The sequence below is a fragment of the Pelophylax lessonae genome, assembly GCF_965119305.1.
Source record: "Pelophylax lessonae genome assembly, chromosome: 13".
Lineage (NCBI taxonomy): Eukaryota > Metazoa > Chordata > Amphibia > Anura > Ranidae > Pelophylax > Pelophylax lessonae.
Genome location: NC_138780.1, coordinates 51,135,720 through 51,154,781, shown reverse-complemented (window position 1 = coordinate 51,154,781; position 19,062 = coordinate 51,135,720). Strand labels below are relative to the sequence as shown.

The following is a 19,062-nucleotide window of genomic DNA, read 5'->3' as shown; positions in this document are numbered from 1 at the left end:
ATACACATTTGGGTAAAAGTAATATAAAGGTCCTTTAAAACAAAGCTGAACTCTTTGTGGAATTTCAGCCACGTATACTCTTTAGGAAAGTTTTCCCCTTAAAGTAGATGTGAACCCTTACATTGTAAAAAAAATCCATTCAATTTTAAATAGAAACATCGGCAAAACATTTGTTTCAGTGGTCAGTTCGAAACAGGAAAGCAGCGAACTGGCAGGATCAGTAGTGATTTCACCCAATGGAAGCAATACAAAGTGAACAGGATTATTTTTAACACAAATATATGGTACAAAAGGCACATATCCAGAATAATGGGATTTTTGACTTACCGTAAAATTCATTTCTCGGATGTGCATTGATGGACACAGCTCCTGATAATCTTGACCAGTGGGTTTTACTGCCCCCTACCGGAGTAGGACACTAGCCAGAAAAAAAGACTTGACTATGCCTATGGGCAGTCCCAGAAGGTATACTCCCCCTCGCTGCTATAGGTACTCAGTTTTGTCACAAGCAGTGTCAGAGTTGCCTGAACCACATCCAGGACATGCAACGCAACTTCCTTAGAATGTTTTGGCCTGGGACACAGGGAAGGCAATACAATGTCCTTTTTCAGATGGAAATCAGAGACAACTTTTAGAAGAAACGACCTTAATGGGGATGGTACAGCTCTTTTTGATTGAGCACTTCCACTTCTACTCAAGTCACTTTTTGATCGAGCACTTGTACTTTTACTCAAGTATGGGTTTCGAGTACTTTATACAACTCTGCCGAGCAGGCACCACTCTGGGCAGTCCACCGCACCATCTTGGAATGGGGGTGCTGTGGGCCAGAGGTTCACTGCGACTCAGGTCGTGACCAGAGCTATGCGTCCTCGTGAGCTGTTTCACTCGCCGCCCAGTGCCCTTCCAGTGGGGCTATGTCGCGGCCAACCTAGCGTGGAGCTAAAGTTAGGTTGCGCTCACTGGCCAGACTGGGAAGACTGTAAGGATCTAGGATATCCAGTGCTTCCCCCAGTCCCGTAGTTGATTATAGTTCTCACAGGAACAGAAAATGATAAAAGAAGAAAAAAACTCAGCTTAAAAAGGAAAAAATTCCAGAACCAGAGATGCCAGCAAGGGACTAGGTCCTTACTCCTTACTAGGCAGAAAAAAACTGAAGTCCTATAGCAGGAAGTGGGAGTATACCCCCTAGGACTGCCCTATAGGTGTAGTCAAAATTGTTTCCACTCCTATGGAGAGCAGCATAACCCCAAGGGCCAAAGAAGATATGGAGCTGTGTCCGTCAATGATTGAAAGAGAAAAAAAATCGGTAGGTGATAACACCCAGAAGTTATGATTTATGGAGCTCTGTGTCTGTCGATGAACAAGAGAGAAATCTCTTTTACTTGACAAAGGATCAAACCCTTCTACACTCTGAAGTTTTACCTAGAACTTTTTATACAATGTGAAAGGTTTTAGTATATGGAATTTTTTTATTTTCTGCCTGTCACATACAATGAATTTGCAGTAAACGATTTAGGTATTAATTTAGAATATGGAATCCATATGTAAGGAAAAATATGAACGGAAAAGTAAGAATTCCATACAGCACACTGCCACAAAGTGTGCTGAACTGAATAATAATAAGGATCCTAAAGAATGATTTCAGGGACTTATGGAATAGATTGGGGAATAGGACCTCCAAGGTGGTTTTCTCTGAAAAACTGCCGGTACCTCGAGCCACACAGGAGAGGCAGAAGGAGATTAGGGAACTTAACAAGTGGCTAAGGAATTGGTGTAGGAAGGAGGGATTTGGGTTCCTGGAGAACTGGGCTGACTTCTCAGTCAGCTACTGGCTCTTAAGTAAGGATGGGCTGCACCTTAATGGGGATGGTACAGCTCTTTTGGGGAGAAAGATGGCCACCAAGCTGGAGGGGCTTTTAAACTAGGAGACGGGGGGAGGGCTTAGAAATAGAGTCAGTCAGGAGGGAGCAAAGGACAGAAGGCAGTATTAGAGTCAGCAGCGACAGTAGTTCCATAACGTCAATTGGGGGGTCTGTGCGGGAAAACCTCAGACCAAACAGGAATAAAAATATTCACCATTCACTATCAACTTCCACAAAACTAAGAGGGGTTTATGCAAATCCCAGGAGCCTAGCTAATAAAATGGATGAGTTGGAAATGTTAGTACATGAGGAGGACATAGACCTTATGGGAATAACGGAAACTTGGTTTGAACCCTCACATGACTGGCTGGCCAATATCCAAGGGTATTCGTGTACCGGAAGGACAGGGTAGGAAAAAGAGGGGGAGGGGTATGTCTCTATGTTAAGAATAATGTAAGGGTGATAGAGAGGAGTGATATTATGGAAGGGATAAGTATGGAGTTAGAATCCGTGTGGGTAGAACTCCATAGGGAAGAAGAAAAGGGAAAAGTAACTGTGGGGGCTTGCTATAGGCCACCCAACCAAAGGGAGGAGGTAGAGCTGGAATTTATATCACTGTTGGGTAAAGTGGCAAAACTGGGATCAGTCATCCTATTGGGGGACTTCAATTATCCCGACATTGACTGGGAAGAGGGGACTACACAATCACAGAAGGCCGGTCTATTCATGGAAACCTTACAGGACAACTACATGTCTCAGTTGGTGGATTCTCCTACTAGAGAAAATGCAGTCCTGGATCTATTGATCACTAATGACCCAGACCTAATCTCGGAGGTAGGAGTCCAGGACTACCTGGGCTCTAGCGATCACAGGATGATCACATTTAGCATAAATAACAATATAACAAGGCAAGTGGGGAACATAAGAACCCTAAACTTCAGAAGGGCAAACTTTCCCAAATTGTGCTCAATGATGGAAAGGGTAAACTGGGACCAAGCATTAAGGGTTACTAGAAGGAGCATTTGGGTTCAAAATTGCTATTAGAAGTCCCTGTATTGTAATAATACGTGTTTGACCTAACCTAAATATGCATATAGAAAGGTGTTCTGTGCAGCGTTCAGAACTATAGACGGTTAAATGGTCGAAACAAATTTAGGGACTCCGGTTATATAAGTTTAAATAATAGCAGATTTATTAATACAAGAATTAGTGTTTTTCATAACCGTACAGATATACAATTCTATTGTACCAGTATATTAATGAGAAACAAGACATACAACATAAAACAATAGACATTTAACACAGTACCGGCCGGTGCATAATGATTCATTCACAGGGCTAATTTTCACTGTTCATGGTGAAATACCGTTAGTGTATCTTCCTGTGATGCGTGTCTGTGGATAAACGTAATATAGTTCAAAAAGCTTCTAAACAAAAGTGTTCTGAAAAAATTGGGGTTTGGAAGACAGGTCTAATGGGATGGCTATTCTCCTGTTAACATCATTGGGAAATTATTCCGGGGTATAGGTGCGCAGTCCGGAGTCTGTACAATTACTTATAACTCCGGTGGTAATTACCGTTGCTTCACCTTTTTATTCCTCCCTTTTCCTTTTTTTTAGATGCCGATTGGATAGTTAATTTTTCCAGCGGTATGTAGGTAGGGTAAATGGGGATACCTTGAAGTTTATTGTCAAGTGTGGTTCCCTTCTTTTCCTATTGCGGGTGTATAGAGGAGTGTCAGGGATATTGTTGATAATCAGGAATTCAGCATATCTATTGGGGACTATGCAGAGTGTTTTTGTAGGGCAGATAGGTGTTGGCTACTTCAATGTAACTCCTTCAATACATCGCTATTGCCTTCTCCCCACTCTGTCAGCCGTATGGCTGATACTTCACCCCTTCCTCCGATATGCTCCGGTGCTGTCTCTTACTTACCTGACCTCCACTCTATAGCCGCCCGTTCTGTTTCCTACCCTCCGCTGTTTGTTTGTTGTGGTCGCCGATCCCCGACCTCTTGCTTCCGCTCGCTTGCTCCGTTGTCTGCGTCTGAGACACCGGTGGGCGTGCCGGCGGTGATGATGACGTCAACGCGTTTCGCTTCTAAATGGCGTAGCTTCGTCTGGACGTAAGTAAGCCCGATGCCTGTGCCCTATAAGTACATGTCTTCACAGGTGATCGGGTTTAAGTCTTTAATTACGTGCTCCGGGATTTCCTAAGTATTTTTAGTCATACACCGGATTGTTTCCTTAAACATTGGGTGCTTTTCCATACTGTTTTGGGCATGGATATGTAGCATGTATCAGCCTTTGATAGTCTATCATCGGTCAGCAGTTTTGACTCTTAATTACTCTTATTGGGGGATATTATCGACTTTCATTTCACAGACGATATTGTAACAGATCTGTCTGTGTATGCCTCCTATTTTTCCGAAAAAAATTTGTCCTTTGTTTTTTCTAAAAAGCAGGTAGTGAATTTGGGGCATATCTAAATCTGCTATTATTTAAACTTATATAACCGGAGTCCCTAAATTTGTTTCGACCATTTAACCGTCTATAGTTCTGAACGCTGCACAGAACACCTTTCTATAAACTGGGACCAAACCTTAGGAACACTGACCACAGAGGAAAAATGGGAATGCTTTAGGAACATATTAAACAAATTCATCTCGCAGTGCATTCCTATAGGAAATAAATTTAGAAGAGACAAAGCCAAACCTGGCTGGATAAACCGTAATGTTAAAAAACGTATTAGGGGAAAAAAAAATGGCCTTCAAGAAATATAAATCAGAGGGCACAGTATCGGCTTTCGAGCAATACAAGGAGGCAAATAAGAAAAGTAAATACAAAATCAAAATGGCTAAAATCAACTTTGAGAGACAAATAGTGGAGGATAGTAAATTCTTTAAATATATCAACAGCAAAAAAAACTAGGGCAGAGCATATTGCACACATAATTAACGATGATGGGAGGATGGTTACAGAGGACACTGAAAAAGCAACCGTGCTGAACGCTTTTTTTCTCGTCAGTCTTTACACAGGAAAAGGAGGGGTACACTGACCATGACTGTATGGTTAGTAGTAATACACAGGACTTGCCGCTATGGCTTACAGAGGGTGAAATCAGGGAAAGGCTGGATAAAATGAACACAAATAAATCACCAGGCCCGGATGGCGTACATCCGAGAGTACTCAAAGAACTTAGTAAGATTATATCTAGACCACTGTTCCTGATCTTTGCGGACAGTATTATGGCAGGAATGCGTTAAGTTAATCCAGAGCTCTGAAGACGTCACCAGAAGTGACAAAACGCATCAGCTTGGAACGCATAGCGTCGGTACGTTACGTTGGTGGAGCGCAAGCCGGAAGCCAGTTCCGAGAGGACGTGCAGCCCGCACCGCTGACCGCCAATGTTACTGTCTGCAAGTTATTTTTAATGCTCAAAACTCTTTAAGAGGGTAAATAAACTGCCCTAATTATAATTACTACACTATCTGGAGCATTCTTTCTCCCCCTTATTGAATTGGACCGCACACTACGGGAGCTTGAAGGGCTGTTGCCAGCCCATGGGATAACATCTCGTGGAGATCCACTTAGCCCAGGGGGCTTACAAAGCTCGATTGGTTCTGGTGCCGTATGGCATTCAGTACCCACTTAATTTGGTAAGTGACCCAACTAATTACCCACTTGGGATAAGAAACAGCCGAGATTATACCTATCAAGCCTGAGCACGAGCACTTTTGTATGAACTTTGGATAATCACTCTCACCAAGGACATTTTTGCTTAAATTACACTTGATCACTAAAGTCACTGTCTTATTTAGAAATTATTTATTCATTATAAATGTATTCAACACTGATGCACTTTATATTCACTGGAAATTGACTTTTTATACCAAGGTTATTTATATATCTATATTTGAGTAATAATAATATATATTTTTGTGTGATGTATTAATTTTAATCCAACACTGTTGCACTTTATATTCACCAGAATCGATGATTTATATTTATTATTAGTGTTTATAGCAAGCGCTGTATTTGGTCTGTTAGACCAATTGCCTAAAACTATCTCAACAATTCCTACAGCAGCTGCTACCTCACATATTTATTTATCTATTTATTAAATTATAATTATTAATAGATTGCACACTATACCACATTCACCCTTTTCCAGTGACGCCTGGAAATATACTAGTATATTTTTTTCTTCATCAAATGTAGCTTATTGCTGCTTATAATTTTTAGAGTGGTAAATAATCCCTGATGATGCTTTTGAAACGAGTTGGATGTTCCAGTCTGGAGCAGCAACTTCTGTACCCAGTGTGCAAATAAAATGTCTAGGATCCAGCTGGAAATATACCACCTGTTCAAAGTTTGAAATACTTGCAATATGGTTGTATTTGTCCCCTAGAGGGAATTGTTAAAGATTTGTACTATATTATTTAACCACTTCCATACAGAGCAGTTTGACACCCTTCCTGCCCAGACCAATTTTCAGCTTTCAGCACTCTCACACTTTGAATGACAATTGCTCAGTCATGCTACACTGTAACCAAACAAATTTTTTATCATTTTTTTCACACAAATAGAGCTTTCTTTTGGTGGTATTTGATAACAACTGGGGGGTTTTTTTTTCGTGATATATGCAAAAAAAAAGCAAAAATTTTGAAAAAAAAACACTTTTTTTTAGTTTCAATTATAAAATTTTGCAAAAAATTAATTTTTCTTCATACATTTGGGCCAAAATGTATACTGCTACATGTCTCTGGTAAAATTAACCCAAATTAGTGTATATTATTTAGTCTGTGTGAAAGTTATTGAGTCTAGAAGCTATGGTACCAATTACTGAAAATTGATCACACCAGATGTACTGACTGCCTATCTCCTTTCTTGAGGCCCTGAAATGTCAGGACAGTACAAATACCGCCCAAATGACCCCTTTTTGTAAAGTAGACAGTCCAAGGTATTTAGTAAGAGGCATGGTGGGTATTTTGAAGTTGTAATTTTTTCCCACAATTCTTGGGAAAATGAAGAAAAAAAATTTTTTTTCTTTTTTTTCCCACAAAGTTGTCAATTTATAAGCTATTTCTAACACATAGCATGTACACAGCAAAAATTACACCCAAAAATACATTCTGCTACTCCTTCCGAGTATGGCGATACCACATGTGTGAGACTTTTACACAGCCTGGCCACAAAAAGATACTCCACGTCCAAGAAGCACCTTCAGGCGTTCTAGGAGCATAAATACACATAAAACTTTCTTACTACCTATCACACTTTTAAAGGCCCTAGAGCACCAATACAATGGAAAAGTCCACAAAATGACCCCATTTTGGAAAGAAAACACTCCAACGTATATTCTATGAGGCATTATGGGTCCTTTGAACATGTCATTTTTTTCCACAGGTTTTTGGAAAATGTGGGAAAAAAATGAAAACTTTTTTTTTTTACACAAAGTTGTCAATTTATAGGATATTCCTAACACATAGCATGTACACAGCAAAAATGACACCCCAAAATTCATTCTGCCACTCCTCCTGAGTATGGCAATACCACATGTGTGAGACTTTTTCACAGCCTAGCCATATAGAGGGGCCTAACATCCAAGGAGCATCATCATGCATCCTAGCCACTTGCCTAGGCCTATTTTTGACATTTGGTATTTACAAGCTAAAATCAGTTGTTTTGCTAGAAAACTGCTTAGAACCCCCAAACATTATATATTTTTTTTTAGCAGTGACCCTAGAGATTAAAATGGAGATTATTGCAATATTTTTTATCACACCGTATTTGCGCAGCGGTCTTCCAAACGCAATTTTTTTGGAAAAAATTCACTTTTTTTAATTAAAAAATAAGAAACCAGTAAAGTTAGCCCAATTTTTTTCCATAATGTGAAAGATAATGTTACGCCGAGTAAATAGATACCCAACATGTCATGTTTCAAAATTGCGCACGCTCACGGAATGGCGACAAACTTTGGTACTTAAAAATCCCCATAGGCGACAATTTAAAAATTTCTACAGGTTGCCATCCTTGAGTTACAGAGGAGGTCTAGGGCTCAAATTATTTCCCTTGCTCTAACGATCACGGTGATACCTCACATGTGTGGTTTGAACACCGTTTACATATGTGGGCGGGGTTTCCGTATGCGTCGCTTCTGCGCGCGAGCTAACGGGGACAGGGTGCTTTAATTTTTTTTTTTTTTTTTTTTACTATTTATTTTATTTATTATTTTTTATTTTTACACCGTTTAACAAAAAAAAAAAAAAAGGATCATTTTTATTTCTATTACAAGAAATGTAAACATTACTTGTAATAGAAAAAGGCACAACAGGACCTCTTTTTTGTGAGATCTGGGGTCAAAAAGTCCTCAGATCTCACAAGTACACTAAAAGATATAAAAAAAAAAAAAAAAAAAAAAAAAAAATTAATATATAAAATGAAAAAAAAAACAAAGGACCTTTAAACCGGTTGCTAGGCAACAACATTTTCCGTAGCCCCGGTCCTCCAAGACCATAGAGTCAAGTGAGGGCAAGCTTGCCCTCACTCGACATCCTGTCTGTGAGGATCCGGGACCGGATCGTTTTCCCCGCTGCCGGCGGGTCCGGTAAGCGGGGAAAAGGACCGGACGCGGCGGGAGGGGGGGGGGCACCTCTTCCGCCATCCCAGAAGGGTGATCCCACGGCGAATCCGCCGCTGGGACCACCCTTATCGGAAAGCCAACCGTCCACCGTTTAAAAAAATACCAGGGTTATGGCAGCTATCTGCTGCCATAACACCGGTATTTAGGTTTAAACGGAGGACGTATATAAACCTTTTTGGACTTAGACATGGTGGCTGTATGAAGGGCGACAGGTACTCGGGTACTTTGTTGGGCAGGTGACAGGTACTCTGGTACTGATGAGCAGGTGGCAGGTACTCGGGTACTCCGATAGGCAGGTGACAGGTACTCGGGTACTCTGATGGGCAGGTGACAGGCAGGTGATAGGTACTGATGAGTAGTACTGATACTGATAGGTGATACTGATACGTGATAGGTACTGATGAGTACTGATGAGTAGTGATGGGTACTGATGAGCAGGCGGCAAGTACTCGGGTACTTCAGGCGTCAGGTACTCTGATGAGCAGGTGGAAGGTACTCGGGTACTCTGATGGGTAGGTGACAGGTACTCAGGTACTCTGATGACGGGTACTCCGTTGACAGGTACTCAAAGTACCCGAGTATCCGTCATCAGAGTACCCGAGTATCCGTCATCAGAGTACCCGAGTACCTGTCATCAGAGTACCCGAGTACCCGTCATCAGAGTACCCGAGTACCTGTCATCAGAGTACCTGCGTACCTGTCATCAGAGTACCCGAGTACCTGTCATCAGAGTACCCGAGTACCTGTCATCAGAGTACCCGAGTACCCGTCATCAGAGTACCCGAGTACCCGTCATCAGAGTACCCGAGTACCTGTCATCAGAGTACCCGAGTACCTGTCATCAGAGTACCCGAGTACCTGTCATCAGAGTACCCGAGTACCTGTCATCAGAGTACCCGAGTACCTGTCATCAGAGTACCCGAGTACCCGTCATCAGAGTACCCGAGTACCTGTCATCAGAGTACCCGAGTACCTGTCATCAGAGTACCTGAGTACCTGTCATCAGAGTACCCAAGTACCTGTCATCAGAGTACCCAAGTACCTGTCATCAGAGTACCCGGGTACCTGTCATCAGAGTTCCCGAGTACCTGTCATCAGAGTACCTGATGGGCTGGTGACAGGTACTCGGGTACTTTGATGGGCTAGTGACAGGTGCTCTTTATTGGGGGGGGGGCAATCAGTGTGTTTGGGGTGCACTGTGATTGGTAACTAGCTGTTACCACACTCTCTTCCTCACACAGGATCAGTGTGTGAGGAGGAGAACACGGTGACAGCTAGTTACCGTGTTCTCTGTTGACATTTGTGACCGGCTGTGATTGGACACAGTCGGTCACGTGGTAAAGAGCCAATTTCATTGGCTCTTTACCTAGATCGGGGATCGACTCTGTCCGAGGGACGAGCCTCGTCCCTGATCGCTGCTCTGCGCGCCCCCGGGGGCGCGCATTGCAGAGAGAACGAGCGGCTCGTGCTGGAGCCGCTCATGTGATCGGCTGTGATTGACACAGCCGATCACGTGGTAAACAGCCAATTTCTATTGGCTGTTTACCTTGATCAGGGATGGGCTATGTCCGAGGGACGAGCCTCACCCCCGATCGCCGCGCTGCGCGCCCCCGGGGGCGCGCAGTAGCAGCTAGAGCGGGCGGACGTCATATGACGCCCGCCCGGATCCGTACAACCACCATGCCGACGTCATATTACTATGACTCGGTATGGAAGTGGTTAAAATATACATTTTTATTGAATGTTGTAATAAATATGGATATTTTTTAAGAAATTTGTAATATTTATCTTGAAAATTCAGTAGAATGTTACAGTCATAAAATTGCCATGCATAGTTCCGGTAACAGAGAGTGTTTTTTTTTTTTTCTGAGTAGATTTGGGATGAAGGCAAGTACACCCCCTGCTATGTGGGCTTTGGAATATAAAAAGAGTTTTTCCTTTTTCATAGAATGCATAAAGGTAAAAGACCTTGAGCCTTTAGAATTACTTTAAATCGGTTCTTCAGTTATTTTTTCATCTTTCCATCTATTAAATCCTCTGCCCTTGTTGTTTCAAACCTTGGATAGTAAAACATGTTTGTTTCTGCCACTAAATACCTTATACAGCCCACTTCTTCTTTCTTGTCTGGTAAAAAGCCTAGGCAACTGACATCATGCACAGCTCTCTCTCTCACTCTTGTGAGAGTTTGCCAGCAAGGTGGGGAGGGGGCAGCATAGTGGAGCAGGGATAACACAGGAGAACCAAGGAGAGCTGCAGAGATGGAGGGGGCTGGATGAGGGCAGAGATAACAGGAAACTGCAGCGATCCATATGTAGTCATCCATAGAGGAGAAACGTGCAGGCAAGTAGTGGTGTGTGTGTGTGTCTGTCTAAATCCAGGAAGTGAACAAGCAGCAGCTTCAGCTGTTTACAGTTAGAACGGCTGCAGCCAGACTTAGTGGAGGGAGATTTCTGCAGCATATTTGCTAAGAACAGAATCACAGTATATACAAAATAATATGCAAAGTGGTTGGAGGAAAGCTTCAGAATGGCAAAGATGTTTTTATTACAAATGATGTGAGCAGACTATAGTCCCTCTTTAACTGCTTCCAGCCTGCTGTATAGTAAAATGGAGCGGGGAGGCTCTCATTCTGGGCCAACGTCATTTGACATAGCCCGGTCTCGCCGTAATCGCATGCCTGCGATCTCGGTAAAGAGCTGGTGATGACACTCCCATATGTGATGTCAACCTGTACCCATCAGTAAGTGTAAAGATCTATCTGCGCAATAATGTAGTGACACAATAATCCCAAAATACCAGTGTCCGGCTGCTAACACTAATTGTGTTACCACTCCACAATAAAAATCAATAAATAACCGGAAAGTGTAGCGCCAGATCCTACATGTGCAATAAATATCAGAGGAAACAAATTCCAATAAGCTACTCAAATAACATATTACATTAAATCACACAAAAAAAATGATTAAATATGTAACGAATCCCAACAATAATTCAATATATATGTATATATAAATAAAAAAGTGCTCCAGATATCCAAATAATGTGAATCGTGATTACAGAAAAAGTCCTAATAATCCCAGGAGAGTCCAACGCTGCAAAAGAAGGAAGGAACAAAAGAAATCTAAGGGTCTTCGCTAGATGCTAGCAAACCATTTATTAAAATCAGTGCACTTACAGAAATAGCACTAGATAGTGCATGTATAGTCACAGTTCCGCAATTGGCTCAAGAGCATATGATGTCCGGAAGGCAGGCCCCTCCCCCTATACGCGTTATGTCGTCGCGCTAGGCGGTGACTTCTTCAGTAGAGGTCCTCTACTGGTTTGCTAGCATCTAGCGGAGATTCTTAGATTTCTTTTGTTCCTTCCATGCCCGGGATCCTTTCGTGTGGATGAGTGAGACCTGGTCCAGGGAGAGCCTTTGTAGTCCTTATGCAATCCCTCCTACCAACTTACTGACCCCTGTGGGGCATAGCTGCATTTGACACGGGGTGACTCTTGGGTCAAAAATTAAGGTGAGGGGCTGGCTATCTCTTGGTGGTGGTTCACTGGAGCACACTCACGAAGGTGCAGCGTTGAACTCTCCTGGGATTATTAGGACTTTTTCTGTCATCACATTCACATGTAGTAGAGCTGGAATTTTTAGCACTTTTAGGTAAAGTGGCAAAGCTAGGATCAGTCATCATATTGGGGGACTTCAATTATCCCGACATTGACTGGGAAGAGGGGACTACACACTCACAGAAGGCCCGTCTATTCACGGAAACCTTACAGGATAATTACATGTCAATGTTGGTGGACACTCCGACTAGAGAAAATGCAGTCCTGGATCTATTGATCACTAATGACCCAGACCTAATCGCGGAGGTAGGAGTCCAGGACAACCTGGGCTTTAGCGATCACAGGATGATCACATTTAGCGTAAATAACAATATAGCAAGGCAAGTGGGGAACATAAGAACCCTTAACTTCAGAAGGGCAAACTTTCCAAAATTGTACTCATTGATGGAAAGGGTAAACTGGGACCAGACCCTGGGATCCCTGACCACAGAGGAAAAATGGGAATGCTTTAGGAACATATTAAGCAAAGGCATCTTGCAGTGCATTCCTATGGGAAATAAATTTAGAAGAGACAAAGCCAAACCTGGCTGGCTAAACCGTAGCGTTAAAAAACTTATTAGGGGAAAAATTGGCCTTCAGGAAATATAAATCAGAGGGCACAGTATCGGCTTTCGACCAATACAAGGAGGCAAATAAGAAGTGTAAACATGAAATCAAGATGGCTAAAATAGACTTTGAGAGACAAATAGCGGAGGATAGTAAAAAAAACCCAAATAAATTCTTTAAGTATATCAACAGCAAAAAAACTGGGGCAGAGCATATTGCACACATAATTAACGATGAAGGGAGGATGGTTACAGAGGACACTGAAAAAGCAACCGTGCTGAATGCTTTTTTCTCGTCAGTCTTTACGCAGGAAAAGGAGGGGTACACTGACCATGACTGTATGGTTAGTAGTAATACACAGGACTTGCCACTATGGCTTACAGAGGGTGTAATCAGGGAAAGGCTGGATAAACTTAACACAAACAAATCACCAGGCCCGGATGGCGTACATCCGAGAGTACTCAAGGAACTCAGTAAGGTTATATCCAGACCACTGTTCCTGATCTTTGCGGACAGTATTAGGACAGGAGATGTACCAGGGGAGTGGAGGAAAGCAAACGTGATTCCGATATTCAAAAAGGGTCAGAGGCATATACCGGGAAATTATAGGCCGGTCAGTCTGAGATCAGTAGTATGTAAACTTCTGGAGGGGGTGATAAGGGACTATATCGTAGAATATGCTAAAGACAGCAGCATCATCAGTAGTAGCCAGCACGGGTTTACAAATGGGCGTTCTTGTCAAACCAATCTCTTAACATTCTACGAGGAGGTGAGCTGTGAGCTAGATAGGGGCAGACCAGTGGATGTGGTGTACCTAGATTTCGCTAAGGCGTTTGATACAGTTCCCCACAAGCGCTTAATTTATAAAATAAGGTCTGCAGGTATCGACAGCAGGGTTTGCTCTTGGATACGGAACTGGCTAAAAGGGCGTGTTCAAAGGGTGGTAATAAACAGCGCATACTCAGACTGGTCTGAGGTAGTAAGCGGGGTCCCCCAAGGCTCAGTCCTAGGACCAACCTTGTTCAATTTATTCATAAATAGCATTGAGGACGGGATCAGTAGTTCGATATCAGTTTTTGCTGATGACACAAAATTAGGCAGGGCAATAACAGCACAGCATGAAGCAGATATCCTACAGAATGACCTGGACAAAATAACGGAGTGGGCAACGACTTGGCAAATGAGGTTTAACGTAGAGAAGTGTAAGGTTTTGCACTTGGGGACTAGAAACATTAAAGCACAATACACGTTAGGAGGGGAACCCTTGGGGGAATCAAAAATGGAGAAGGATCTGGGAGTCTTGGTTGATGATAGACTAGGCAGCAGCTTGCAATGTCAAGCGGCGGCTACCAAGGCTAGCAGAATATTAGCATGCATAAAGAAAGGGATGTTTTCCAGAGATAAGACTATAATCCTTCCACTTTATAAAACTCTGGTCCGACCGCATCTGGAGTATTCTGTCCAGTTCTGGTCGCCAGTCCTCAGAAGGGATGTGTTGGAGCTGGAGAGAGTACAGAGAAGGGCAACTAAACTAATTAGGGGACTGGAGGACCTTGATTATGAAGAGCGTCTCCAATCACTTAATTTATTCTCCCTGGAGAAGAGACGCCTAAGGGGGGACATGATAGCAATTTTTAAATTTCTCAATGGGGATCTCAGCTTAGAAAAAAAGCTGTTCAGTCGAAGGGATTGCATGAGGACTCGGGGGCATACAATGCGATTAGAGGAGAAGCGTTTTAACCTCAGGCAATGTGGGGGGTTCTTTACTGTTAGGGCTACAAGATTGTGGAATTCTCTACCACAAGAAGTGGTTTCTGCGGGTAGTATGGTGGCTTTCAAAAGACTATTAGACGTACATCTCAAAGAACAGAACATTCAGGGGTATGTGAGATGATTACAGCCACACACACCTACACAGGTTGAACTGGATGGACTATTGTCTTTATTCAACCTCACCTACTATGTAACTATATGTAACATTATTTGGATATCTGGAGCACTTTATATATGTATAAATATTGAATTATTGTTGTGATTCGTTACACATTTAATCCTTTTTTTGTGTGATTTAATGTAATATGTTATTTGAGTAGCTTATTGGAATTTGATTCCTCTGATATTGCTTGCACATATAGGATCTGGCGCTACACTTTTCGGTTATTTACTGTACCCATCAGTGACACCAGTCAGTGCCAATCTGTGCTACTTTTCAGTGCCCATCAGTGCCACCTATCAGTGCCCGTAAGTGCCTCCTCATCAGTGCCACCCCATCAGAGACTCCTCGTCAGTGCCACTCCATCAGAGACTCCTCATCAACGCACATCAGTGAAGAAGGAAAATTACCTTTTAGCAAAAAAATAAAAAAAAACAGCGGTGATCAAATACCACCAAAAGAAAGCCCTATTTATGAGAAGAAAATTATAAAACAAATATTTTGGATATGGCATTGCATGACGGCGCTATTGTTATTCAAAGTGTGACAGCGCTGAAAGCTGAAAATTGCCCAGAGCAGGAAGAGGGTGAAAATGCCCAGCATTGAGGTGGTTAAACTGTGATTCTTGTACAATTCTGTACTTCTACTTCTAGTGTTTGATAGTATAGGAAAGGGTTAGAACCTCTGTCAGGTTTTTCTTTCTGTATGTGACCCTGGTGAAGATTTGTCCTTACTTCATTGTCAGCAGGACAGAAAGTGAGGGCCAATTTCACTAATGGAGCCTTGAATAGCAGTAAAAACACTAAAGGAGTTTTAAACATTCCCCACTCAATCCAAAACTAAACAAAAAGTTTTTGGCTTAATGTACACCTAAAAGAGTATGTAAACCCTTAAAATGCACTTTTTATTTGTGGTCTCTTTTGGAGTATCTCATTGAAAAAGCTTAGTTATATTAAGTACAAAAATTGTGCTGATCCTTCCAGAAATCTTGGTAGTTGCCCTCGCCTGTTGAGATGTATTCTGCTATATCTTTAAACCACAGAGCCCCCTTCTCTCTTTGTTATGGAGAGTAGGAGAGGGGGAGGTTATTGTTGTTCTGTTCTATGGTGGCACAGCTACAATAAGTAATTGCTTTCACCCTAGGAGTGTGTTACTGGCAGACTTGCCAGGCGAAGTAAAGGGGAAAAAGCCAGAAACAAAACTTATCACAGACACTTAGCAGCTGAATTGTTCTGAGGCATAATATTCCAGATGCTTTCTGGCATCCAGGAAGCTGCCAATACAAGTGAATTGATGTATGTGGCCATGCTCAGATAAACACTTTCTGGGTTCTTTATCAATGTTTGTCCTGGCATGTGCGTACAGAGCTTCTCCCCAAACATGGCACTTTGACATTTGGAGAGAAGAGCCATACATGCATGCAGTGGCGGCACGTCCATTGAGGGCGCAGGGGCGCCGCCCCCCTATCCATGTGTCCGGCCCCCAAATCTACATGCAGGGCGCCAGACGCATGGATTCAAATGGGTTTTTTTTTTTTTTTAAGCACGTGATTAGAGCCAGAGGCCAGAGGCACTGCGGCCTGAGCCCAACCTGCTGTGTGACAATAGCGAATGATTATTATCACACTGATTCTCTTCCCAGGTCCTGAGACCCGTCTCCTGATTAGCCAAAAGGAGAGGACATGCTATGGGCCAAGGAGGAGACGCGAAGATGTAGGGGAAGTCGCCCCCGCCGCTGCCTGCCCTCCATGTCAGTCCAGGGTGAGTAAGCCGGTGACGGGGGGGCGGTGGTTTTATGGTGTGCGAGCTGGTGTGGTCCGTCTGCCGCCCCCCCCGGCCCATAGAGCACTAGCCGCCACTGCATGTGCAAGTAAACACGATTGAGCAATTACCCAAGCATGGCTGTGTACTGTCATTTACTTGAATTGGAGATTATACGTGGCATGTAGAAGCTGCTAAGCGTCTGTGTGCATGAAACCTAACACAGCAGCCATCATATCTAAGCAATGGTAAGCTGAAAAGTATTACAGATTTTTTTTGAGTTTAGATATGCTTTATGGCACAAATTTAAACATGTAAGACTTACCCCGGCTTCATAAAAACTCGACCAAAATGGATTTGTGCATGAAGATCTATATCCAGCACTTGCTTAAGATAGTCCTGTTATGAAAGAAAAATTATAAGAACAACAGTTCCCAAATCTGCTACCTTGGATTCTCCAATTTGATAAAAATACAGCACCACAATACAACTAGAAGGTTGACAAAATGCCAAGAGACTAGCTAAAAGTAAATCAATTTTTCACATTAATTTTCAAACCTAGACTGAAAAATAGACAGCTGGATATTCACTGCCCTCTACTGGGGATTCCCCTGCCACTATCAAGTTTTAATCAAGATAGATGCATAGATGTATTTATGTAAGCAGAAGACATATACTGAAAATAAACTGTTTATTAAAAAAAAATCTAAGGCTTATTGACTTAATTTTCTGAAAACAAATGTCAACATATGACTAGCTATAAAGGTTGTATGCCACTCCCATCTAAAGATGAGACAATGGAACACCAAATGTAATTCTGTTTATTTTAATTTGATTTCCTTCAATGCTCTTGAATCTGTACAAACAGCTTAAGCCCCGGTTCACACTTATGCGATGCGGGAAGGCTGCGAATTTGCAGCCTGTTGCCGCATCGCAAACGCACCCCTGGCAGTTCACACTGCCATATGCGATACGCTGGGGGTGTCAATGTAATCTTAACGACACCCCCAGGTTGATCGCATATCGCAGTGCGATCTTGCAGTTCGCACAGGATCGGATCGCACAAGTGTGAACCGCTGTGCGATCCGATCCTGATGCGGCTGCAAAAAAGGGTCCTGTGCGTCTTTGCTGCGGGTGCGGTGCGAATTTAGCCATACAAAGTGTATGGCTAAACTCGCACCGCACAGCCGATCGCATGTAATGAAGGAGCAGTGCGCTCCGACATTACATACGATCGCCGCAGCCGCATCAGTGTGAACCAGCACTAAACTAATTATTTGAAGCTTCCATTGAAAAAGTTTTTTTTGTTGTTTTCTACATTTAATGACAGGTAGTGAGACATTATTATAAATATGATATTAAACCCCTAGTTACTGGTGCCTACATTCTAAACACAAAACAGTGGATAAAAACAATATAGAGCCGTGGTCTCCAAACTCCAAAGACACCAAAGATGGGGCATTACTCCTCACGAGGATACCAACAATGGGCCACGTTTCCCCTTACTAATCCCAATGATGGAGTATTATTCCGCCTTTTACAGACCACAGGTCACTCCAACTGACCACCAAGGTCGAGGTATTGTTTACTACCCCCTACTGGTCCCCCTAAAGGCTGAAGGACTGTAAACTAGCCCTTTGTTTAGAACGTTTGGAGACCCCTGCTATAGAGTGTATGGAGATAGGTGACAAACTTTTTAGTACGAGGACCACAGCCTATATTTTACAAATATTTGTAGGCTGAAAAAAATCAGCTTCATTAATGAATGACCCCCTTACATCAGGGTCCCCTGTCAGATTTCTCTTTACTTCAAGGTCCTCCATTAGTGTCCCCCTTACATCAGAGTTCCATCAGAGCCTTCCATACATCAGGGTCCCCACCAGAGTGGCCATCAGAGACCCCCTCACATCAGAGTCCACTGTAAGGTAAGGAAGGCCGAGCAGGTCTAGAGGGATGAAAGCTTGTCTTTCTTTGAATGCTGGGGCTAACACGTCATTGGTTACTAAGAACACTGGTGGCAGGGATGATGACAGCAAAGATTTGAAATCTGCAGGAAAGGAGCAGTCCATTGTAGGGAGTGGAGATCATAGAAAGCCTCTGTTAACCTAAATCCTCAGTTACACATTAAGGATACACCACTGACCCGAGCTTTGGGCTGCATAAAAACAGGACAGATGTAGCCTGTTGGCCAAAGTTTGGAGATCCCTGTGATAATTTTTTTTTTAAAAACCGTAAATATTAAACGTTTTTTTAAATACGGTATATTACTGCTACACAATACACATATTGAGTCTTGGTTGTATCCTAACTGGCTGCTTAAGGCAACATCAACACTTTTGGTTTCTATATTATATATATATATAACCCTCATTGTGAGGGAATTAAATAAACCAGATCTTGCAAACAATTCTTTCTGTATTTGACTAAGCTAGCATAAAATTGGTTGCTATGGGCTAATGCACTTTACACGCAGATACTGCCCTTTGTATTGTGAATAATAATGATGTATAAATAATTGTATAAGCTGTATAGTTTTACCTTCTCTCCCATGGAAACACCACCTGATGTGATGATAACATCAGCACGGCTGATACCTTCATTTAAGGCATTTAATAAGTCATCTGGGCTGTGAAGAGATTCAACCAAAAATAAAATCGTTTTGCCTAAATTTAAGGTAAATATCACTTTTCAAGCAAAA

General features: G+C 42.5%; 1 protein-coding gene across 20 annotated transcripts in view; it reads right to left on the bottom strand.

Moving 5' to 3' along the window:
- Window positions 1-19,062, bottom strand: part of GPHN (gephyrin) — an 868,578-nt gene that overhangs the window by 64,127 nt on the left and 785,389 nt on the right. For all 20 annotated transcript variants that reach the window (XM_082242578.1, XM_082242574.1, XM_082242561.1 and 17 more), the window contains 2 exons: window positions 18,903-18,990; window positions 16,690-16,763 (listed from right to left, as the gene is read on the bottom strand). In XM_082242578.1, the coding sequence (XP_082098704.1) occupies window positions 16,690-16,763; window positions 18,903-18,990 (162 nt within the window). The remainder of the gene's footprint in view (window positions 1-16,689; window positions 16,764-18,902; window positions 18,991-19,062) is intronic.